Source organism: Macaca fascicularis, chromosome 1 (assembly GCF_037993035.2).
Source record: "Macaca fascicularis isolate 582-1 chromosome 1, T2T-MFA8v1.1".
Classification (NCBI taxonomy): Eukaryota; Metazoa; Chordata; class Mammalia; order Primates; family Cercopithecidae; genus Macaca; species Macaca fascicularis.
This window is the reverse complement of record NC_088375.1, coordinates 209,014,739-209,039,632: the sequence shown is the minus strand read 5'-3', so window position 1 is coordinate 209,039,632 and position 24,894 is coordinate 209,014,739. Positions and strand designations below refer to the sequence as shown.

The 24,894-nt window shown below is 43.4% G+C and overlaps 2 protein-coding genes and 1 pseudogene across 52 annotated transcripts in view; 2 read left to right on the top strand and 1 right to left on the bottom strand.

Annotated features, from left to right (window-relative positions):
• The window catches only part of TRIM63 (tripartite motif containing 63), a 64,241-nt gene extending 53,674 nt beyond the window's left edge, over positions 1-10,567 (bottom strand). For 14 of the 50 annotated variants that reach the window (XR_012424134.1, XR_012424122.1, XR_012424116.1 and 11 more), the window contains exons 1-2: positions 9,448-10,567; positions 8,403-8,481 (exon numbers count right to left, since the gene is read on the bottom strand). Coding sequence is in view for 5 of the 50 variants with exons in the window: in XM_065527279.2 (XP_065383351.1) it covers positions 8,430-8,481; positions 9,630-10,567 (990 nt within the window). In the remaining 45 variants the exon portion in view is untranslated. Of the gene's footprint in view, positions 1-554; positions 680-1,128; positions 4,294-6,707; positions 6,829-8,402; positions 8,482-9,447 lie in introns of those variants that run through there. The other 36 variants (XR_012424181.1, XR_012424176.1, XR_012424201.1 and 33 more) reach the window with 13 other exon arrangements.
• On the top strand, positions 9-1,667 carry LOC102121693 (protein SET pseudogene; annotated as a pseudogene).
• On the top strand, positions 9,861-24,511 carry PDIK1L (PDLIM1 interacting kinase 1 like). Of its 2 annotated transcripts, none has more exons than XM_005544368.5 (3): positions 9,861-10,102; positions 13,103-13,404; positions 20,482-24,511. In XM_005544368.5, the coding sequence occupies exons 2-3, from the start codon at positions 13,120-13,122 to the stop codon at positions 21,220-21,222; spliced, it is 1,026 nt and encodes a 341-aa protein (XP_005544425.1). In that variant the 5' UTR covers positions 9,861-10,102; positions 13,103-13,119; the 3' UTR covers positions 21,223-24,511. The 2 variants fall into 2 exon arrangements, with proteins under 2 accessions (XP_005544425.1, XP_005544424.1); XM_005544367.5 differs by lacking the exon at positions 9,861-10,102 and adding an exon at positions 10,511-10,598.
• Positions 24,512-24,894: the final 383 nt, after the last annotated feature.

The following is a 24,894-nucleotide window of genomic DNA, read 5'->3' as shown; positions in this document are numbered from 1 at the left end:
GCCGAGGCGGGTGGATCACCTGAGGTCAGGAGTTCGACACCTGCCTGGCCAACATGGGAAACCCCATCGCTAACAAAAATACAAAAATTAGAGTGTTCAATCTGCTTCCAGATGGGCGAGAGACTCGTGGTCTGGTTCTTGGACTTCCCTAACAGCATGGCCCCTAAATGCCAGTCTCCACTCCTGCCTCAAAAGAAGAAACCAAGACCACCGCCTGCTCTGGGACCGGAGGAGACATTGGCCTCTGCAGGCTTGCTGAAGAAGGGAGAAAAAGAACAGCAAGAAGCAATTGAACACATTAAGGAAGTACAAAATGAAATAGACAGACTTAATGAATGAGCTAGTGAGGAGATTTTGAAAGTAGAACAGAAATATACCAAACACCACCAACCATTTTTTCAGAAGAGGTCAGAATTGATCACCAAAATCCCAAATTTTTGGGTAACAACATTTGTCAACCATCCACAAGTGTCTGCACTGCTTGGGGAGGAAGACGAAGAGGCACTGCATTATTTGACCAGAGTTGAAGTGACAGAATTTGAAGATATTAAATCAGGTTACAGAACAGATTTTTATTTTGATGGAAATCCTTACTTTGAAAATAAAGTTCTCTCCAAAGAATTTCATCTGAAGGAGAGTGGTGATCCATCTTCAAAGTCCACCAAAATCAAATGGAAATCTGGAAAGGATTTGACGAAACGTTCAAGTCAAACGCAGAATAAAGCCAGCAGGAAGACGCAGCATGAGGAACCAGAGAGCTTCTTTACCTGGTTTACTGACCATTCTGATGCAGGTGCTAATGAGTTAGGAGAGGTCATCAAAGATGATATTTGGCCAAACCCATTACAGAACTACTTGGTTCCTGATATGGATGATGAAGAAGGAGAAGATGATGATGATGATGATGATGAAGAGGAGGAAGGATTAGAAGATACTGATGAAGGGGATGAGGATGAAGGTGAAGATGATGAAGGGGAGGAAGGAGAGGAGGATGAAGGAGAAGATGACTAATAGAACACTGATGGATTCCAACCTTCGTTTTTTAAAATTTTTTCCAGTCCCTGGGAGCAAGCTGCAGTCTTTTTTTTTTTTTCCTCTTGTGCTCAGTCGCCCTGTTCTTGAGGTCTCTTTTCTCTACTCCATGGTTCTCAACTTATTTGGGGGGAAATACCTTGAGCAGAATACAATGGGAAAAGAGTCTCTACCTCTTTCTGTTCAAAGTTCATTTTTATCCCTTCCTGTCTCAACAAAAACTGTATGGAATCACCACCACCGAGCTCTGTGGGAAGAAAGAAAGCCCTGCTCCCTTCGCTCTGCTGGAAGCTGGAGGGTGCTGGGCCCCTGTGTAGCAGTGCAAAGAATTCTAGCTTGTTTCCTCCTTTCTCTGTATGTTGGGCTCAGAGAGTACACTGTGTCTCTATGTGAATATGGACAGTTAGCATTTACCAACATGTATGTGTCTACTTTCTCTTGTTTAAAAAAAGAAAAAAAAAACTTTAAAAAATGGGGTTATAGAAGGTCAGCAAAGGGTGGGTTTGAGATGTTTGGGTGGGTTAAGTGGGCATTTTGACAACATGGCTTCTCCTTTGGCATGTTTAATTGTGATATTTGACAGACATCCTTGCAGTTTAAGATGACACTTTTAAAAATAAATTCTCTCCTAATGATGACTTGAGCCCTGCCACTCAATGGGAGAATCAGCAGAACTTGTAGGATCTTATTTGGAATTGACATTCTCTATTGTAAATTTTGTTCCTGTTAATTTTTAAATTTTCTTTTTGTTTCACTGGAAAGATGATGCTCAGTTTCAAATGTTAAAAGTGTACAAGTTGCTTTGTTACAATAAAACTAAATGTGAAAACTAAAAGGAAAAAAACTAAATGTGAAAACTAAAAGGAAAAAAAAATACAAAAATTAGCCGGGTGTGGGGGCGTGGTGGCGCATGCCTGTAATCCCAGCTACGCAGAAGGCTGAGGCAGAAGATTTGCTTGAACACAGGTGGTGGAGGTAGCAGTGGGCCAAGATTGCGCCACTGCACTACAGCCTGGGCAAGAGAGCAAGACTCCATCTCAGAAAAAAAAAAGAGAGAGAAAGAAAGAAATGGGGCTGGAGCTCCCTAAGCTTGGGAAGGAGAAGGGAGGGGACACTGACGGGGATTCTCCCTGCTACAGCAGTTAGGAGCTGCTCCCAAAACATTCACTGACAGGCCTAGCCAGTTGCCCTTAATGACCTTATTGTGGCATTTTGATAACAACTTGTGGTTGGCTCAGTGGGTACTAGGTCTCTAACAATGCATCAATGAGGCCTCTTATAATTTCTCCAGAAGAGAAATTCAGGGTCAGCAATCTGGTAGGAAGGAAGACTCCTAGATGTGCCTTGGGGACAGGGTATATATGGGAACTCTGTAATTTCCACTCAACTTCACTGTGAACCTAAAATTTCTCTAAAAATAAAGTCTTTTCAAACACACACACACAACCGGGAATGGTGTCTCATGCCTGTAATCCCAGCATTTTGGGAAGCCAAGGCGGGCAGATCACTTGAAGCCAGGGGTTCAAGACTAGCCTGGCCAACATGGTGAAACCCCATCTCTACTAAAAAACGCAAAAATGGGCCGGGCGCGGTGGCTCAAGCCTGTAATCCCAGCACTTTGGGAGGCCGAGACGGGTGGATCACGAGGTCAGGAGATCGAGACCATCCTGGATAACACGGTGAAACCCCGTCTCTACTAAGAAATACAAAAAACTAGCCGGGCAAGGTGGCGGGCGCCTGTAGTCCCAGCTACTCGGGAGGCTGAGGCCGGAGAATGGCGTGAACCCGGGAGGCGGAGCTTGCAGTGAGCTGAGATCCGGCCACTGCACTCCAGCCTGGGCTACAGAGCGAGACTCCGTCTCAAAAAAAAAAAAAAAAAAAAAAAACAAAAACGCAAAAATGAGCCAGGTGGGGTGGCATGCGCCTGTATTCCAGCTACTCGGGCACCTGTAATTCCAGCTATTAGTGGGGCCGAGGTGAGAGAATCGCTTGAACCCAGGAGGCGGAGGTTGCCGTAAGCCAAGATTGTGCCACTGCACTCCAGCCTGGGGGACAGAGCGAGACTGTATCTCAAACACACACACACACATTGTAGTTAGACCCCAATTGAAGTGCCAGTGTGACTTTCACCTCTTAGAACCTCTGTTTCCTCAGTTGTAAAAGGGAGGACAATAATAGTACGTGCTTTACAGGGTCGCTGTGCAGATTAGATGAGATCACTCTATAAACAGTACTTTGCACAGTGCCTCGCACAGACGGTAGTATGAATATTACCTATTATTTATTTATACTACCGATTTGTATTTATCTATAGTTTATAGGTAAAATTGCTCCATGATAATCTGCTTCTGGTGGACCCATTCTAAGTAGGGACAGCCCATTTGCCTCTTCCCATGTGACCTCTGTTCAGATAGGAAACGTAAGGCTCAGATTCATATTGATTTATGGGGCTGGGGACCTGGAGTCCAAAGACTCCAGGAGTCTTGGCTCCACCAGTGACTTATTAGGAACTTAAGTTACTGAGTCCCTTTGAGTCTCAGTTTCTCCAGATGTAAAAGACTAGGCTCATATTCTCCACTTCGTAGGGTTCTTGTGGGATAAAGGACTTGGATCTCGACAGGTCTGGGAATTCAGACCTGCTTTAGTCAGACTGGAGCATCAGCTTCACCAATGGAATCTGCCACCAGGGGGCAGGCTTGCTACATCCAAGTTCCCATTTGTCCAAAACACTCATTTCCTTTTTTGAGCGTGATTGTCTAACTTTTTTAATATGGAAAGAGTCCAACATACACAAAAGTAGAATGGTATAATAAGCCTCATGTACCCAGCACTAAGTTTCAACAACTATCAACATTTTGCCAATCTTCCCCTCTCTTTTTGTTTGCTCTGCTGCTAGTGGAGTATTTTAAAGCATATTCCAGACCTCATTTTGTTTTATCCCTAATGCACATGTGCTGCTCCAATTGAAAAAGATTTATTTTCTGCCGGGCATGGTGGCTCACACCTGTAATCCGAGCACTTTGGGAGGCTGAGGTGGGCGAATCACCTGAGGTCAGGAATTCGAGACCAGCCTGACAACCGTGGAGAAACCCTGTCTCTACTGAAAATACAAACTTAGTCAAGTGCGATGGCACATGCCTATAATCCGTGCCACTTGGGAGGCTGAGGCAGGAGAATCACTTGAAACCGGGAGGCAGAGGTTGTGGTGAACCAAGATCGCGCTATTGCACTCCAGCCTGGGCAACAAGAGTGAAACTCCATCTCCAAAAAAAAGAAGAAAGAAAAAGACTTACTTTCACAAGCACTGTGTCACTTAACAAAAAAGAACAATAATTCCTTAATTTGATCTAAGTTCATATTTACATTTATTTTTTCTTTTCTTTCTTTTTCTTTTTTTTTTTGAGGGTCTCACTGTCTCTAGCCCAGGCTGGAGTGCAGTGGCCTAATCTCCACTCACTGCAACCTCTGCCTCCTGGGTTCAAGTGATTCTCCTGCCTCAGCCTCCCAAGTAGCTGGGACTACAGGTGTGTGCCACCACGCCTGGCTAATTTTTGCATTTTTTGGTGGAGACTGTGTCGTTCACTGTGTCGGCCAGGCTGGTCTCAAACCCCTGGCCTCAAGTGATCTGCCCGCCTCAGCCTCCCAAAGTGTTGGGATTTCAGGTGTGAGCCACAGTGCCTAACCTATATTTAAATTTCTGAAGACGTCTTTTGACAGCTAACTCATTTGAATCTCGATCCAAATGAGGTTACTGCATTTGGTAAGTCACTTTCACATTCTACTGTCCAGTTTTACTTCTGTATCATGAATCTACTGGAGAATCCAGGACACTTGTCCTGTAGAATGCTCCACATTTGGAGTTTGACTGATTATGGTCTTTGTATATCCCTCATATTTCTGGTAAACTGGTAATTAGATTTTGGCTTCATAAGGCTTATGCTCTTTTTCTTTCTTTTGTTGTTGTTTTTCTTTTTTTTGAGACAGGGTCTCACTCTGTCACCCAGGCTGGAGTGCAGAGGCAAGATCTCGGCTCGCTGCAAGCTCTACCTCCCAGGTTCAAGCAATCCTCCTGCCTCAGCCTCCCTAGTAGCTGGGCTACAGGCGTGCACCACCACACCTGGCTAATTTTTTTTTTTTTTAATTAGAGATGGGGTTTCACCATGTTGGCCAGGCTGGTCTCGAACTCCTGACCTCAGGTAATCTGACTGCCTCGGCCTCCCAAACTTTTGGGATTACAGGTGTGAGCCACTAAACCCAGACATTTTTTTTTTTTTTAACAGCAAGAATATTTCGTGGAGAGCACTGTTGACTTAATGAACAAAGTGCCACCACATGCCAGGCACTAGTTGACTCTTTAGGGAAGGTATATGTCAAGACATTTGTTAGTGGCCCCCACAGCCTCTGGATTTAAGGCCATTAGTAAGTCCCATCCTTCAAGACACAGAGAGCTTGTCGAGGAAGGGCCCAAGGACCCTATCTCCAATCCTCTATCCCTTAGCCAATCAAGTCCAACAAGACTCAATTCCAAGACTGTTGTTTGAGAAATAGACACTAACCTTAAAACATTTTAGTGATTTTAAGGTTGGTCAATGACTTTTAAATTATTTTTAATTTTTTTAAATTAAATGGTATTTAGAGACTAAATCTGTACACTAGGGGTGTTCCAGGGCTGGGTGACCAGCCTGGCCAACATGGTTCCTCTAAATGGTATTTAGAGACGAAATCTGTGCACTGAGTTGGTCATTGCTTCTAGGCCTTTTCGGCAGACAGAGCTAAAAAATACTTTTTTTTTTTTTTTTTTTTGAGATGGAGTCTTGCTCTGTTGCCCATGCTGGAGTGCAGTGGCGCAATCTCAGCTCACTGCAATCTCCACCTCCTGGGTTCAAGCAATTCTCCTGCCTCAGCCTCCTGAGTAGCTGAGACTACAGGTGCCCGCCACCATGCCTGGCTAATCTTTCTATTTTTGGTAGAGACGGGGTTTTGCCACGTTGGTCAGGCTGGTCTGGAACTCATGACTTCAGGTGATCCACCAGCCTCAGCCTCCCTAAAGTGCTGGGATTACAGGCGTGAGCCACCACGCCAGGCTGAAAATACATTTTTGAAAAGAAAAAATACATACTGCTATCTAATTCAGATCTAAGTTTATCCTAAGCTTCTTTTCTCCTTAAAACACTTTCTCATACACTGAAAAATCTTGGTTCCTAATGCTATTGACATAATTACTTATTTGTCTGTTCTTGTATCAGTTTCAAAATAGCAACATCTAGGCCGGGCGCGGTGGCTCAAGCCTGTAATCCCAGCACTTTGGGAGGCCGAGACGGGCGGATCACAAGGTCGGGAGATCGAGACCATCCTGGCTAACACGGTGAAACCCCGTCTCTACTAAAAAAAATACAAAAAACTAGCCGGGCGAGGTGGCGGGCGCCTGTAGTCCCAGCTACTCGGGAGGCTGAGGCAGGAGAATGGCGTAAACCCGGGAGGTGGAGCTTGCAGTGAGCTGAGATCCGGCCACTGCACTCCAGCCTGGGCGACAGAGCAGACTCCGTCTCAAAAAAAAAAAAAAAAAAAAAAAAAAAAAATAGCAACATCAATATTACTACTAGCAATAAGACGAATGAATGCAATCGTATTTCTATGCAGTTTTATTTGTCGTTAGACTATACCCCATTAGAAAGGTACAATCAAGGACGGGTGTGATGGCTCATGACTGTAATCCCAACACCTTGAGAGACAAAGGAAGATCACTTGAGGTCAGGAGTTTACAAGCAGCCTGGGCAACACAGTGAGACCCTGTCTCTACAAGAAAATTTTTAAAATTAGCTATACCTATAGTCCCAGCTTCTCAGGAGGATAAGGTGGGAAGATCCCTTGAGCCCAGGAGTTGGAAGTTAGTGAACTATAATCACCACTGCACTCAAGCCTGGGTGCCAGAATGAGAACTCATCTCTTTATTTTTTTGAGATGGAGAGTGTCGCTCTGTGGCCCAGGCTGGAGTGCAGTGGCGGGATCTCAGCTTCACTGCAAGCACCGCCTCCTGGGTTCACACCATTCTCCTGCCTCAGCCTCCCCAGCAGCTGGAACTACAGGCGCCCGCCGCCACGCCCGGCTAATTTTTTGTATTTTTAGTAGAGACGGGTTTCACCATGTTAGCCAGGATGGTCTCAATCTCCTGACCTCATGATCTGCCCGCCTAGTCCTCCCAAAGTGCTGGGATTACAGGCGTGAGCCACCTCACCCAGCCTGAACTCAACTCTTAAAAAAAAAAAAAATCAAAATACTTAAGAAGCCGTTTGAAATTATTTTCTCTGTGTTACACCACCAATCTGACATTAGATAGTTCATTTGTTTCCATTTGTTTTTAATTTTTATGGAGTGCTTTATTTTATTGAACTGTCTTATAAACATGTGAAATGTTTATAAGGTTCCAAAATTGTACTATATAAAAGGTATATTCATAGAAGTCTCATTCCCATCCCTATGCCCTCCATCCCATATAAGCAACTATTTTTGTAGAAGTTTGGGATTTATTCTTCCATTGTCTACCTTTTAAATATAAGTACTTAATGCGTATTTATCTCTCCATTACTCACATGTAATAGCATACTATAAACACTGTATGCACTTTGCTTATTTCACTTAATAGAGATCACTTGATATTAGTATATGTTTATTAGTATATATAAGAAATCTTCCACATCTTTTGTTTTTTGTTTTTTTTTTGAGACAGAGTCTTGCTCTGTTTTTTGGTTTTTTTTTTTGAGACAGTCTTGCTCTGTCACCCAAGCTGGAGTGCAGTGGCGTGACCTTGGCTCCCTGCAACCTCCACCTCCCAGGTTCAAGAGATTCTCCTGCTTCAGCCTCCCAAGTAGCTGGGACTATAGGCCAGTGCCACCATGCCCGCCTAATTTTTGTATTTTGAGTAGAGACAGGGTTTCACCATGTTGGCCAGGCTGGTCTCGAACTCCTGACCTCAAGTGATCTGCCCACCTCGGCCTCCCAAAGTGCTAGGATTACAGGTGCGAGCCACGCCAGGCCTCTTCCACATACTTTTTCATGGCTGCATAGTACTTCATCCTGTGTATGTACTATAATTTATTCAACCAGTTCTTTATCATTAGACATGTGAGCAGTTTCCAATCTTTTGCTATTCATTAATGCCATAATGAATAGTCCTGTACATACAGGTTTGTTGGTTTTTTGTGTGTGTGTTTGCCAGTATATTACTAGGTTAGATTCCTCGAAATCTAGTATTTGATCTAGGGCTACTGGATCAAATAATATGGCTATATATTGCCAAATTTCCTTGTTAACAGTATCACTTTGCCTTCCCACCAGCCATGAGAATGCTAGCCTTAGGTGTATTTTGATACCGTATCAGATTGAGGAGGCTGCAGAGATCAACCACAGACAAGGTTCCTGCCCCCAGGAATTCTCAGTCCTCCAGGAGGCCTACAGGCAAAAAAAAAAAAAAAAAAAAAAAAAAAATTACATAACATAATAAGCACAGGGAGCATTTACCCTGAAGCTAATGAATCTTAAGCTTCAGAGTCCTTTACTTATAGGGACCCTTTCCAATGTTCCAGGTATGTGTTCCCAGGGCCATTTTATAACCTTTCTTCTCAGGAGGACACCCCAAATTATTTAAGCTTCAGGCCCCACAAGATCTAAACCCACCTCACAGACTTAACTGTGAGCCTAAATTGGGGGTGAGAGTGGATTTCAAATCTCATCTGCAGCCAACTTGAGAGCAAGGGTTCCTATGATACTTAATGATTGAGACAAAATGAAAACGCTACTTTGATTGAGAGAGAGAGGTCCCTCCCCTGATTCGGATCAATAACCCACATAGGTAGTTAGCTGTCTTCGCAGAGCCTTCTATATATTCCCTCTACTTTTGAGGGCACGAAATAAGTCTTGGCTGACACCAGTGTTTCCAGCAAACAGCTGAAGACTTGACACTTGGATGGCACTCAGGACAAAAATCTTAACAGATTACAGAATCGTTATGGGTTTTTTAGTTTGTTTTTTTTTTAAGGGGAGGGGGTGTTACACTAGGAGTGGGTATTCAAGGTAGACACATCCCAAAATAGACACTTCAGTGAAAAGAGGCAGGTGTTTCCTCACCTGTAAAAACAGGATAATAAAACCTCGCCTTGTGGGGTCTGGTTAGGATTAAGCAAGATCATTTATATAAAGACCTAACCCAGTGCCAGACTCTCGGGAGAAGGGGAATAAATGGAGGGCAGAAAATAAAATGGGTTGATCTTTGAGCACAGCGACAGGGATTCTTTGTACATCGTGCCTTATAGAGCGAGCGCTATATAAGGAGGAGGAATCATCACCCTGCTGAGAAGTAAGTAATGGGTGCAGAAAAAATCGGGGAAGAAGGAATGGACGTTTCTGGCAGATGCTTACTGATCTAACAACTGGATGACTGAGAGATGCGGGCCTGAGTGACCCCGGGCTGGCTGTGGGGCCGACAGCGTGAGGGATCTGACTGACAGCGTGTGGCAGCCGAGCGACTGCGGCAGCGGCGGGGCCCCCATTGACTGTCCCGCCCCGAGAGCGGCCGGAGCGCGGTGGATCCTGGCTCATACCGAGGCTTCTCCTGCGCGCCGACTGCAGGCCAACCCTCCACCAGGAGCCTCCGGGGGGCGCCACGAGCACCGCAGCCAGGTGCAGGCGCCGCCGTCCCCTCACTCCCCACGCCGAGGTGGCCCTGGCTCCCTGCGGCCGCGGCCGGGGAACAATGAGGCGCCGGCTTCTTTAAGGGAGATACCACCGCGCCGGCGGGGCAGGGGACGGCGTCCTCCCAGATGATCGCACCCAGCCCCGCGTTGCCGCCGCCGCCGCCGTCTCGGTAACTGCACTGCCCGCAAACATGGCTCAGTGACTCGAACAAAAGCTGCAGTCTCCCTCCCGGCGGGGCGGACGCCAGGCCTCTTTGGTCGGGCCGCACCTCCCGGCGGGCCCGCCAAAGAGCACAGCGCCCCGCAAGCACCCGAGACCCGCGAGGAAGATGCACCGGGCGTTCCACCCCAGCGAGCCCCGCACCCCAGCCCGCAGCTCGGTAGGTCGGAAGAGGGGCGGGTAGGGGGAGGGGAGGCCGCGGCCGGGCGCGCGCAGCCCCAGGCCGGGACCTGCCGCTGCAGACCGTCCCTGGGGCCGCGGGCCCTGAGCGCCCGCTGCAGCTGGAGGGTGGCCGAGCCCCGGCGTGGCGTGGCCTCGCGGTTCCAGGGCCCGGCCACCCCTGTGGGGAGCAGCAGCAGTGGTGCGCTCCGGAGCGCGCACACCTCCGACGACTCCGGGCTCTGCAAATCCTCTGGAGAGGGAGGAGGCTAGCGGACCGCCGGCCGCGCGCTTCGTCGGTGGCGCGGAACGTCCCGGCTCGCGCTACGGAAAGCCGGAGGGGGGCGGGGCCGTCGGCGTAAGGGGGTGTGTCCGCGCGCACCACGGGGGCGCGCGCCGGCTGCTGACTGGAGGCGGCGGCAGCGGAGGCGCGAGCTGCCGGATAATGGCGGCCTGCAGAGCCCATGAGAGGGAGAAGCGGCGGCGTCTACCCTGAGGTAAATCTGGCCCTTCGGCGTGGCGGAGAGGCCCTGCTGCAGAGCCGACGGCCCTGCATGTGTCTCCCTCCCTGGGACGCCTGTCACAGACCTGTCAGCGGAGTCATCCCGGGGAAGGCCCCGCGCTCCTCAGGCCACCGGCCCCAGCCGCGGCCTCCTCTCACACTGGGGCCACCTCCCCCCAGCCCTCAGCCCCCAGCCCCGAGGAGTTGAGGCAACTGTTGGGCTGGCTCCTGTGAGCAAAGGGGCTCGGGAGGCTCCCCTCCGGGCTTCATCTGAGCACGGCCGAGGAGGGGGAGGGCCTGACACTTGGCCAATGAGCGCGGCCTGAGTGGCCGCGTCGGGCAACACCTCTGGCCGGGACTAGCCCTTCCCGGGTGCCAGCAGGTGTCTGGCCTGGCCGGCCCGCGTCCCAGCGCCTGGTTAGAGCAGTGGGAGCGAGGGCCCGCCACTTTCGGTCGAAAGTCACTTAGGTTCGCACCGAATGCATCATTTGATCCGGGATCCCATGGGTTTCATAAACACCCCTCTCCTCTCTATTCAGGAGGGTGCTCTTCCCCATGGGGACCGTACCAGGCTGGAGAGGACATGGGACTGCTTCAGAGACTGGAGCCACCTTGAGTGGATGTGATTGGCGATCCCCGTAGAGCAGGAAAGCTCGTCTGCTGTGCAGCCGGGGCAGAGGATTCTGTGGCAGGAAATTAGACACTAGGAAATTCAGTAGCGATTTGAAGGGTGGGTGTCCAATTAGAGGAAGTGGGACTGAAAGCAATCTCAGAAGTCATTTCTTTTTATTAAATCTATCCTACGGACTTAAAGTAGTGGATCCCAACTTCTCAGGCTCTAGGGTCAGTAGTAGCCTTTTGCTTCCCCAGCTGTACAGAATAAATATTGTACAATCTCAGGTTACTTTTCTTGCCCGTGGTCACAATCTACAAACGAGAATTCGTTCGTGAAGTTCGTTAGAATCTAGACATTGTTTGGGGAGTGAGGAAGCACACTTTAGACTTTCTGCATTCAACACAGCGTTTCTGTGCAGGGCCTTTGCTCTCGCCTTTAAACCGTTCATTAAGTTGAATTCCCCAGAACTCTGTCGGAGAGCCCCTTGATATCCAGGATCTTTGTTGGCAAAAATGACCTAGAACTAAATAGATATTGTTTACTCCAGCTCTCTTATGATTAGTAAAAAGGAAACATAAAAATTTTAAAATAGCTCTTGTTAAATGACTACAAAAAGGTAACTGTATTCTAAGTAGCTTATTTTATTTTTAAATAAACGTTAATGGCCGGGTGTGGTGGCTCATGCCTGTAATCCCAGCACTTTGGGAGGCCGAGGCCGGCAGATCACGAGGTCAGGAGATGGAGACCATCCTGGCTAACACCGTGAAACCCCGTTTCTACTAAAAAATACAAAAAAAGTAGCCGAGCGTGGTGGCGGGTGCCTGTGGTCCCAGCTACCCGGGAGGCTGAGGCAGGAGAATGGCGTGAACCCGGTAGGTGGGGCTTGGAGTGAGCCCACATTGGACCACGCACTCCAGCCTGGGCGACAGAGCGAGACTCATCTCAAAAAAAAAAAAAAAAAAAGAGGGGGAGGGGGGAGGGATAGCGTTAGGAGATATACCTAATGTAAATGACGAGTTAATGGGTGCAGCACACTAACATGGCACATGTATACATATGTAACAAACCTGCACGTTGTGCACATGTACCCTAGAACTTAAAGTATAATAAAAAAAAATTTAAAGAAACGTTTCTTTTCCACAAACTTTATTTTCATTTATTTTGTAAGAAATAAAGAGATGACATAAAAGACAAAATTAAAATATAAATAGAGTTTGGCCACTTTTACGAATGAAAACAAACATTTTCAGTTCTATAAATGATTTGGTTCACTTTCAGGCCTTAAGCATAAGCCAGGTGTTTGTATTTCTAACTGTGAGGGGGTTTTGTTTTTGCTGTTTTATGACCATTATGTGTGTGGTAGCCTGAAGGAGAAGCTGGGATTTTGCTTGCTTGCCTGTTTTTTCCTGATCGGTAAATAAGAATGCTGAATTTTGGGGATGTATTTTTAACAGTGACATTTTCAAGCAGTTCATATAAGAGACAGTATACTGTAGTGCTTCATATCTTGGTCGTCTGAGGCAGATGGCCGGGTTTCAAATCCCAGGTCCACCAGTTACTAGCTATTGACCTTAGGCATTTCATTTAACCTTTCCATTATATAGTTTCATCTATAAAAAGACCATAATAGTATCCACCTCATAAGATTATTATGAGGATTAACTGAATTTAATATTCTAAAGAACTTAAAACAGTTCCTGATATATGGTAAATACTACCTGTTAGCTTTATGGTTACTATTCCTAAAATTAGATTTCCCCTAGGTATAGCAAATATCCTTCAAGCACTGCAGACAGACAGATGACAAGTAAATCATACATAAGAAGAAATACAAGCCAGTAGGTACACATAATTTCAACAGAGCACTTTGTTGATTTTTCCAGAAACCTCGACCTTGAAGATGGTGAGTAGCCAGCCAAAGTACGATCTAATACGGGAGGTAGGCCGAGGTAGTTACGGTGTTGTGTATGAAGCAGTCATCAGAAAGACCTCTGCACGGGTGGCAGTGAAGAAAATTCGATGTCACGCACCTGAAAATGTTGAACTAGCCCTTCGTGAGTTCTGGGCACTAAGCAGTATCAAGAGCCAACATCCAAATGTGATTCACTTGGAGGAATGCATCCTACAAAAGGATGGGATGGTGCAAAAGATGTCCCACGGCTCTAATTCTTCCCTTTATTTACAGGTATGTGTTGTTGATTGGGAAATAGAAATGATTTGAACATGGCATTGGTCAGCAAGAAGAGGAATGAAAGGGTCAGAAGAACTTTTCCCTTTAAATGCAGGTGTTTTGTAGTTAGAAATAGATAAGTGTCTGCCAAGAATTGAGTAGATGTTTGCTTAAAACAAGGTTTTATTTAAACCTGTGATGCACATACCTAAAAATAACATAAGCCACCTGTTATGCAATGGTACTTGCCAGTCTGCATAGGAATGGGGCAAGATAGGAGCTAGAGAAGTGCTTGAGACTACAGTCTAATAACTTCATTTCTTTGAAATCAATAATTTTGGACTTGAGGACAGAAGAAAAGGAAAAATTCCACAACCAGTAGCAACACCCCTAGGTAATTGGGCATCTCTTTTATAAATCACTGGTTTGAATGTAAGCCTCTGCTGTTTTAGAGGGATATTTGGTTTCTTCACCATGCAATTCCGGTTAATTTTCGTGAAGTACATGGTTTAACACCTGAATGTTATTAACAGTGCTCACAGCTAACATTTGAATTTGCCCTCAGTTCCATGCTCTGTGCTGAGTGCTTTAAAAGCAACTGCTCAAAACAATCCAATGAGGACCGGACGTGGTGGCTTATGCCTGTAATCCCAACACTTTGGGAGGCCAAGGTGGCCGGATCACGAGGTCAGGAGATCGAGACCATTGTGGCTAACACGGTGAAACCCCGTCTCTACTAAAAATACAAAAAATTAGGGCATGGTGGCAGGCTCCTGTTGTCCCAGCTTCTTGGGAGGCTGAGGCAGGAGAATGGTGTGAACCTGGGAGGCGGAGCTTGCAGTGAGCCAAGATTGCGCCACGGCACTCCAGCCTGGGCGACACAGCGAGACTCTGCCTCAAAAAAAAAAAAATCCTGTGAGGAAAGGACTATTATTATCTTCATTACAAATGAAGAAACTGAGGCTTAGTATAGATAATGAATTTATCCAAAGTCACATACATAGTAAGTGGTAGAACTGGGAGCAGGAGCTAAGACTGACAGCTAAAACTTATGCTTTCTTAACTCCCAAATTACTCTTCTGTAAACCTGAGGAAATGGAAAAGCTTTTGTGTTTTTCTTTTGTTGGCTTCTGCCAGAAATTGAAATCTCTAGTAGCTCTATACTCAAAGAATAGAAAATATATTAAGACATAGCTTCTTAAAGGCTAGGGCAGAATTTCTTAAAGCTAGTCATTCTTGGCCGGGCGTGGTGACTCACACCTGTAATCCCAGCACTTTGGGAGGCCGAGGCAGGTGGATCATGAGGTCAGCAGATCGAGACCATCCTGGCTAACACAGTGAAACTCCGTCTCTACTAAAAAAAAAAATTACAAAAAATTAGCCAGGCATGGTGGTGGGTGCCTGTAGTCCCAGCTACTCTGGAGGCTGAGGCAGGAGAATGGCGTGAACCCAGGAGGCAGAGCTTGCAGTGAGCCGAGATCATGCCACTGTACTCCAGCCTGGGCGACAGAGTGAGACTGTCTCAAAAAAAAAAAAAAAAAAAAAAGCTAGTCATTATTGGAAAACAACTTTCTTTGAGTGTGTCTAAATTCAGAATTTACCATCAGACTTTTACCACTTAAAAGTCTGTCTCTACTAAAAAAACAACAAAAATTAGCCTGGCATGATAACATGCAACTGTAGTCCTAACTACTCAGCAGGCTGAGGCAGGAGAATCTCTTGAATCCAGGAGGCAGAGGTTGCAGTGGACCAAGATCTCACCATTGCACTCCAGCCTGGGCAACAGAGCAAGACTCCATCTCAAAAAAAAAAAAAAAAAGAAAAAGTCTGTTTTTGGCCAGGTGTGGTGGCTTACGCCTCTAATTCCAACATTTTAGGAGGGTGAAGGGGGAGGATATCTTCAACCCAGGAGTTCAAGACCAGCCTGGATAACATAGCAAAACCCCATCTGTACAAAATAAGAGTACAAAAATTAACCAGGCATGGTGGCATGCACCTTATAGTCCCAGCTACTTGGGAGGCTGAGGTGGGAGGATCACTTGAACCCAGGAGGCAGAGGTTGCAGTGAGCTGACATCATGCCACTGCACTGCAGCCTGGGTGACAGAGCGAGATTCTGTCTCAAAACAAAACAAAACCTCTGTTTTTAAAACAAAAGTTTTGGACTAGGAACAACAAAGAAAACAAATACATGAATGCATGTATTAAGAAACTTGCAAGTTTCCTTGTATGATGAGCAATATTAGTCTTGAGAATTTATATTGCAGTTTAGCACTCTGTGCCCTGAAGTTTTCTTTTTTTTTTTTTAGACAGAGTCTTGCTCTGTCGCTCAAGCTGGATTGCAGTGGTGCGATCTCGGCTCATTGCAACCTCCGCCTCCCAGGTTCAAGTGATTCTCCTGCCTCAACCTCCTGACTAATTGGGACTCCAGGCGCCTGTCACCATGTCCGGCTAATTTTTGTGTGTTTAGTATAGACGAGGTTTCACCATGTTGGCTAGGCTGGTCTTGAACTCCAGACCTCAAGTGATCCATCCGCTTCAGCCTCCCAAAGTGGTGGGATTACACGTGTGAGCCACCTCGCCCAGCCAATGCCCTGCAGTTTTCCATTTTATGACAGTAAAAATAACTATTTAGCCTCTGTTCATTTTATTGCTTTTCTAAAAGTGCTTATTATGTAAGTTGAATTGATAGAAAATATTGGAAACATTCTTACTATATTCTCTGAAAAGTGGATAGAGGCCAGGCATAGTGGCTCACACTTATAATCCTAGCACTTTGGGAGGCTGAGGCGGGCAGATTGCCTGAGCTCAGGAGTCTGAGACTAGCCTCGGCAATACGGTGAAACTAAAATGCAAAAAATTAGCCGGGGCGTGGCAGCGTGTGCCTGTAGTCCCAGCTATTCAGGAGACTGAGGCAGGAGAATTGCTTGAACCCGGGAGGCGGAGACTGCAGTGAGCCAAGATCATGCCACTGCACTTCAGCCTGTGTGACAGAGCGAGACTCCATCTCCAAAACAAAAACAAAAAAAAAGTGGATAGAAAGCCAAACATGGTGGCTCACACCTGTAATCCCAGCACTTTGGGAGGCTGAGGCAGGCAGATCACTTGAGGCCAGGAGTTCAAGACCAGCCTGGGCAACATGGTAAAACCCCATTTCTACGAAAAATACAAAAAGTTAGCCGGGTGTGGTAGCACACGCCTGTGGTCCTATCTCCTTGGGAGGCTGAGGTGGGAGGATCACTTGAGCCTTGGAGGCAGAGGTTACAGTGAGCCAAGATTGGGCCACTGCACTCTAGCCTCAGCGACAGCCAGACACCCTGTCTCAAAAAAAAAAGAAAAAAAAAAGGTGGATAGAACCTTGCTGAACTTTACATTGAGTTTTAGAGACTGAGAGGCATGATCTATTTTGAACCAGAAAAGCAAAGATATTTAAACAAAAGATTTATTAGCTGAGCATGGTGGCACGCACCTTTAGTCCCAGCTACTCAGGAAGCTGAGGCAGGAGGATTGCTAGAGTCCAGAAGTTCAAGACTGCAGCGAGCCATGATTGCACCACTGCACTCTAGCTGTTGTCACAGAGTGGGACCCTGTCTCAAAAATAAATAAATAAACAAACAAACATATTATTTAGTGCTGAGTCCAGATCCAGCAATTGTTATAGTAGCTAGGCATTAGCTCATAAAGTTTTAAGATGTAAAGGCCTACCAGACTTGATTCAGTGATTTTTATATCTAAAGCACCTTTTTGCTTAGTAAATCTCTTTCATCTTTTAAAGCCTAATAGACTTGTGTTTCACTTATGGTACATTTTCCTAGCTGAATGACCTTGGATAAATAACCCAACTCTTCCTAGCATCTATTTCTTCATATTTAAGATAAGGGGTAATAATATCTACTTTGTATAGGAGTTGTCAAAATTAGAGATGTTGCAAAAACAATACTTGGTACATATAAGTACTCAGTAATTGGTACCTCTATTAAAATTGTCTTTTCTATGGATTTATTTAGTTGTCCAGACATTCATCACACATTTAGCAAGTGCCTTCTCTAAATTTACATCTAGTAAAGACAACCAATATTTACATTTAGTAAAGACAAACAAATCTGTACTGTGACTACAGAGTCCCTATGTATGGTATTCTCCATACAGATTTTCATTTTTCTCCATGTTTTTCCAGATGTCTTCTTCCTTGTTCTCAGTTAGAATCATTAAATCAGTTCCTGATAGCCAAAAGCCTCACCTAGAAGAAAATGTAAAACAATTAACAGAGGTTACAATCTCATGCGAACCTAGTGGCCAGTCTGTGTACTTGTGATAAATATCATGAATGACAAGTACAGGATGCATACAATAGGGAAACCTACATAATCCTGTGGCTCAAAAGTTATGAATCGCTGGATGGGCGCAGTGGCTTACGCCTGTAATCCCAGCACTTTTAAGAGGCTGAGGCGGGTGAATCACTTGAGCCCAGAAGTTCAAGATTAGCCTGGGCAACATGGTGAAACCCTATCTCTACAAAAAGTTTAAAAATTAGCTGGGTGTGGTGGTGCGTGCCTGTAGTGTCAGCTACTTGGGAGGTTCAGGCAGGAGGATCACTTGAGCCAGGGAGACAGAGGCTGCAGTGAGCCATGATTGTGACACTGCACTCCAACCTGTGTAATAGAACAAGACCTTGTCTTGCACGCACACACACAAAATATATATATATAATTGTCTAAAACTTGTAGTGTGAAGAGGAGTCAGCTAGATAAGTGAGAAAAATTTCCTAGGCAGAAAAAAACCGTACATACAAAGGTCTTGAAGCAAAACGCATGAAGTGTTTAAAAATTGAAAGAAGAGGCTGGGCACAGTGGCTCACACCCGTAATCCCAGCACTTTGGGAAGCCTAGGGGCAGATCACAAGGTCAAGAGATCGAGACCATCCTGGCCACAATGGTGAAACCCCATCTCTACAAAAAATTCAAAAATTAGTTGGGCATAGTGGTGCATGCCTGTAGTCCCAGCTTCTTGGGAGGCTGAGGCAGGAGAGTCTCTTGAACCTGGGAAGCAGAGGTTGTGGTGAGCTGAGATCATGCCACTGCACTCCAGCCTGGTGACAGAGTGAGACTCTGTCTTAAAAAAAAAAAAAAAAAAAAAAAATTGAAAGAAGATAGTGAGAGTTGTTTTAGATGGGGTTAGAAGGGGACAGCAGGAGTCAGAGCGCACAAGGTCTCATAACCCATGTTAAAGAGCTTAGACTATATCCTAAGAGAACAGGGAAGCCATTGAAGGGCCTTAGTCAAGAGAAACCAATGGCTAACATCCTCTACATGTTAAAATAAGCAGATTGGGTGCTGCATTTCCATAGCTCTCAACCAGAGGCCCTGTGGCCTGTTTTCATATGGTTTTCGATGCTAAAAATAGTTTTTAGATTTTTTTTTAAGACTTATGGGGGAAAAAAGGAAAGGAAAAAGTATATGGTACAGAGACCTTATGTGGCTGTCAGGCCTGAAATATTTACTATCTGGCCTTACTCTAAAACATTCTTTGAACGCTGGGACTCGGCATTGCTCAAAGCTATTGAGGAGGTTTGCTTTTGAGAGTAAAGATAGAAGAAGAAAAGCATGTTTAGTATCAGTGCACCTGGTAAATAATTATGTGATCTGTACCTTTCTATTCTTTTATTTTCTGTCTCACTGGCAAACACATGCAACAAGGAAACCTCATGCAAAAGAGATAACTGCAGATCATTGCAATTACTATTGTCTGCTGTGTGGAGAGATGGCGTGAAGGGATGTTCTTTGCTTATGCTTGGCCAAATGGTAGAGGAAGTACCAGTAGATTTAAATGTGAAATTAACAATTCATTCACTCTTCAGCAACTCTTTGGTCTTTTCTGTTCAACTCATGGGTCTGAAAAGGACACCATACAACAAATGCTTTTAAAAGACAATATACGGGGCCGGGCACCATGGCTCGCACCTATAATCCCAGCACTTGGGGAGGCCGAAGTGGGTGGATCATGAGGTCAAGAGATTGAGACAATCCTGGCCAACATGGTGAAACCCTGTCTCTACTAAAAATACAAAAGTTAGCTGGGCATGGTGGCACACACCTGTAGTCCTAGCTACTTGGGAGGCCGAGGCAGGAGAATCTCTTGAACCCAGGAGGCGGAGGTTGCAGTGAGCTGAGATTGCGCTGTTGCACTCCAGCCTGGTGACAGAGCAAGACTCTGTCTCAAAAAAAAAGACTATATACTGTGTTTTAGAGTGATAGTTCATGTCCAGTGAAGTAATTCTATTGAATTTCAAGTAAAGGAGAGTTGTAACTAGATAATAATAACAAATCAAACTGTGATTTAGTCTAGGTTTTCAGCTTGTATGAAAGAAGAAATATACAAATTGAGTTGATTTTTTATATCAAAATGCATATTTGAAAACAAAATAATAAAACAAAATATTTAAAAATTTTTAAAATGCATATTTGATTTTTATAAATTGGTTTTTAAAAGTCATCCAGTGAAAGAGCCAACATATTTGCATTCTGCCTATAGAAGTTTATGAAGTAACGATGTCAGTCTTTATTAGTGACTACAGGAACAGCTATTTCTGCAACAACTGGTTGTTCCTTGATCATTTTTCTCTCGATTTCACAGGTTATGTTGACAGTGTATGTGCAATGAGTAAGAAGTGTATTTCAGGCGATTTCATTGAATAGAGTTTCCTAATTGAGGTTTATACCCCAGCTGGCAACTTCCTAGGTCTATCTGCTGAAACTTTGGTCTTTTCATGAAGCTATGAGCTAGGTGGGTAGAATTCAGCTCCACTGACACATGGAGAAAATGTGTGGCCACTTGGACGCTTTTCAAAATAAAACTATTTTAAAATTTTTACCCCTTGGTTTAGAGCTTTGGTGTATATTTATCAGGGACAAAATGACAGTTTGAAGCATTTTTTAAAGTTTAAAATAAAATGTATATTTTAAAGCACTGATTAAATATTAATAGAGTTTCCACTTAAAGATGGAGACTGACTTAACCTTTAAATTATTCTTTTCCTATAACTGAATGTATAACCTATGCAAATGATTGTAACCTTTTTTTTTCCTTCTTGTAGCTTGTAGAAACTTCATTAAAAGGAGAAATTGCCTTTGATCCCAGAAGCGCCTATTATTTGTGGTTTGTGATGGATTTTTGTGACGGAGGAGATATGAATGAGTATCTGTTGTCCAGGAAACCCAATCGTAAAACTAACACCAGCTTCATGCTTCAGCTGAGCAGTGCCCTGGCTTTCTTGCATAAAAACCAGATCATCCACCGAGATCTTAAGCCTGATAACATCCTGATTTCTCAAACCAGGTTGGATACCAGTGACTTGGAACCTACACTCAAGGTGGCTGATTTTGGTCTAAGTAAAGTTTGTTCAGCCTCTGGGCAGAACCCAGAAGAACCTGTCAGTGTAAACAAGTGTTTCCTTTCCACAGCATGTGGAACAGATTTTTACATGGCTCCTGAAGTTTGGGAAGGACATTACACAGCAAAAGCTGACATCTTTGCTCTGGGGATTATCATCTGGGCAATGCTGGAAAGGATCACATTCATAGACACAGAGACAAAGAAGGAACTCTTGGGGAGTTACGTAAAACAAGGAACTGAGATTGTGCCTGTTGGGGAGGCACTTCTGGAAAATCCCAAAATGGAACTTCTCATTCCTGTGAAGAAAAAATCTATGAATGGGCGAATGAAACAACTGATTAAGGAAATGCTGGCTGCAAACCCTCAGGATCGCCCAGATGCTTTTGAACTAGAACTCAGATTAGTACAAATTGCATTTAAAGATAGCAGCTGGGAAACGTGACACATATTATTTGCAAATACCATGGATGATATGCTGCTTCTGTTTAACAGTGATGCAACATTATGTGGCTGAAAAAGAATATAAAAAGCTAGACTCCACCCTCTAAGGGTTTAGATTTTTTGTGGGATTTTTTTTTCCTCATTTTTCTTAAATCCAAGTTGGCCATTTTATTATATTAGTATGTTTCAAATGTGTATTACCAATGTGGGTGTAAATTTTTAAAAAATGATTATTGATAGAAGTTTGGCAGGAAAATTCTCTAAGAGCTAAGAAGAGAAGAGCGTCCAGTTTTCTGGAAATATGTCTCTAAGTATTTTAGACATTCCTTGTCAGTATTAGGAATTTCCATGGGAGAAGAGGTTTGCATGCTGGTAATGCAACCTTTGAAACTTTGTAAAGGAAACATATATGTATATATTTATGTATATGTAAGTATGTGAATGTACGCATTTTGCATTCCATATGAAAAAAATGCCATGTCTGTTTAAATTATTTGATGTAGGTTTGGGTTTTTGAGATTTGCTGGTGAAATCAGTGATGAAAAATAAACAAACCTTCCCTTATCTTCCTACTCTGCCCCTTCCCCTAATGAAATCATATTAGGGTTTTTTTTATTTTTGTAATATACAGCTTTTTTTTTTAAAGGCATCATTTTGGAGGGTCTAAAATTATCTGGTAAAACATAAATGAAATTAAGTGATCCAAAGCTGCTGAAGTATGTTTGAACTCTCCAGTGCCCTGTAGCTGCAAGAGTTGAATTAGTCACGCAGTCATATGGTAGCAGGTTGGTGATTCAGTCCGACCTTCTTTAGGTAACCGAGCATTTATTTAACCAACTAAACCACTGCATTGGGACGTCTGCACTTGAGCTTCTACAATCTGATATAAATCTGAATACAGGATTCTGTTTCTGAAAACTTTGCTATGTATGAACTGTAATACTTGATATATTTTTGGTTTGAAGACTTTGTCTAAGCCTCATTATACTGAAGTTGAAGAAACCAAATGAGCTCTACCCTCACTTTGCCTGCCCTGATATGGTCACTTGTTGAGTCACTGGAGTTCTTTCATTTTGGCACTGATGCTGTTTTCTCTTGTCTGATTTGAGACAGTAATGATAGTAATATGGTTGTTGAAAATGTTGATCACCTTTATCTAACATAGGAGAAGATACGTATACAGTATGGCAAATGGATAAAATATTGTGGCAACCACTACTTTTAAAGTAGAAAAGCTATCCATTTTATACAATCACTGATATAGTCTATGTCAAAAACCAACAGACCATTATTCCTCTTGAAGTTAGTTTGATTTTAACTTTGTATGATTGTCTACGATTTGTTTTCCTGTAAATGCAGATAGTTAAAATCTAAAGGATAGAATGCTTCCCTAAAACAGAACATTAGCCTTTAAGGTTAAATAGACTTTACATTGTATCTAAGTTAATCTTTATAAAGCACTAGAATTTTTGGTCAAAAGTCGAACAAAATAGTATTAGAATATTGAAATTATTATTATTATTTTTTTAATGAGACGGAGTCTCACTCTGTTGCCCAGGCTGCAGTGCAGTGGCACGATCTCGGCTCACTGCAAGCTCCACCTCCCAGGTTCATGCCATTCTCCTGCCTCAGCCTCCCGAGTAGCTGGGACTACAGGCGGCCGCCACCGTGCCCGGCTAATTTTTTTTTTATTTCTAGTAGAGACGGGGGTTTCACCGTGTTAGCCAGAATGGTCTCAATCTCCTGACCTCATGATTCACCCGCCTCGGTCTCCCAAAGTGCTGGGATTACAGGCGTGAGCCACCGCGCCCGGCCTAGAATACTGAAATTATTGATAGCTTGCATAATCTCAGCTTTTTTGAACTTCCACAACTTTTAGAATATGTCATAATTTTTCCCTGTTTCAAATGTGTTCAGAGGAAACAATATAAAACACCACCAAAAAATTGCAGTACATAAAATTTCTGGACTATGTGTTACTTGATCTGGAAGTTTAAAATTTGGACTAAAAGGTTTTATTGAAATAAAGCCTCTTAAAATGAAAAGTCATATACTTTTAACATCACTTTCAAGCTAATAAGTATAAGAATTCTTTTGGAAATTAGAAGTGGAAACACCCTGGAACCTCATGATAATTGACCCTCTGGATCACCAGATTAGTTTAATTTAACAGATATGTCCAAGGAAGTTGAGCTATAGAGAGTAAGAAAAAGCATCATGATAATGTCTCATCAATAACATGGCACTTCAGCAGAGATTCATAGATTATGGTATGCCCATGCATCATTTGCTTTTCAATTATCTATGTGCTTGGAGCCACAGTTTCCTAAGCGCATAGTTTTTGGTCCTGCCTCATGTAAAATAGTTAATGATTATCATTTACTTGGAAAGATTTTACCTGTGAAGTGTAATTCTTTGATTGGGGGTAAGGGTATGAGGTAATCAGGAAGTTTCTTCTGGAATTTTCTCAAGTCCTTGTATTCTAAAATAGCCAAGCAAAATGATAGTAAATTCTTTGTCTTTGTTCTTTCAGTCAGAGGTATTTATTAAGTACCTACTGTGTGCTCAGCACTAAAGGTTTGTTGATAAAATGACAATTAAAAAATGGCATTTAGCCAAAGGCCTTTTCGAGCCAGGAGTAAGAAAAGATGATTAGTGATATTTGGAAATACCTGGATATTTGCTAGAGGAAAAATGAAAGCAAAACTTTGTGCACAGTGCCTTGCCCATAATAGGTACTCAATAAGCAATTGTTCCTCATAGAGTCTCTTGCCATGGTTTATGGTGTTTTTTGAAATTTGTCTTAATTGAAAAAAGACCAAATATTTCAAATGAGCTTATAGGCAACTGTGGCCAGTTAAAATATGGGGTTGTACAGTTAGTTCCTAGAATGTTATTTTGCACTAGTTGTCACTTAGAAAGATGGGGTTCCTGTAGATTTTTTGGTGCTAAGGGATACTTTGTCATTATGATGAAGTAAGTGTTAAGTGTCACATAAATAGCACACAAAATAGTTATTTCTGCTGGTCTGTTTTTTCTCTTCGTTGTTGTTGTTTTTAATTGTAAATTGTTATCAATCAAACTATTGTAGCAGCTACAAAATAATTCACCAGCATGACAAAATGGTCAAAAAATAAGTCATCAGCACTTAAGAAATGAAAGCAACTTTTGAAATTTTCTGTTAAAATTGTCAAATATATTTTATGAAGAATTTATAAAAGGGGGAAATGATTGTAATTTATTGTTCATGACTTTTTTTTTTAAATAAAGTGAGTTTCAACAAAAAAAAACATGAAAATTCTACATTGCTGCTTTAGTGGCTCTGTGAGTAGTTCTGTAGTACTTTACTTCATGAGCACAAAATAGAAGGTATAAAATCTGAAGCAATGTATTTTTCAGACTTAACCTATTAAATGATTCTTTCTGAAATAGAATTGATTGCCAAGGAAAAGATCATTGAATTATAGGAGTTTCAGCATTTCAAGTTCTCTAAAATTTTAATACTGTCTTGCTGTATTTGCTTTGCGTACAAGAAGAACTCGTATTGCCAGAGATGAAATTTTTTATTCATTTATCCTTCTGTTTCATTAAGCTGAGACGAAGCATAGTATATATTAAATGCAGCTCAGACTAAGCATAGTATATATTAAATAAATGAGGGGATGCAATTTTT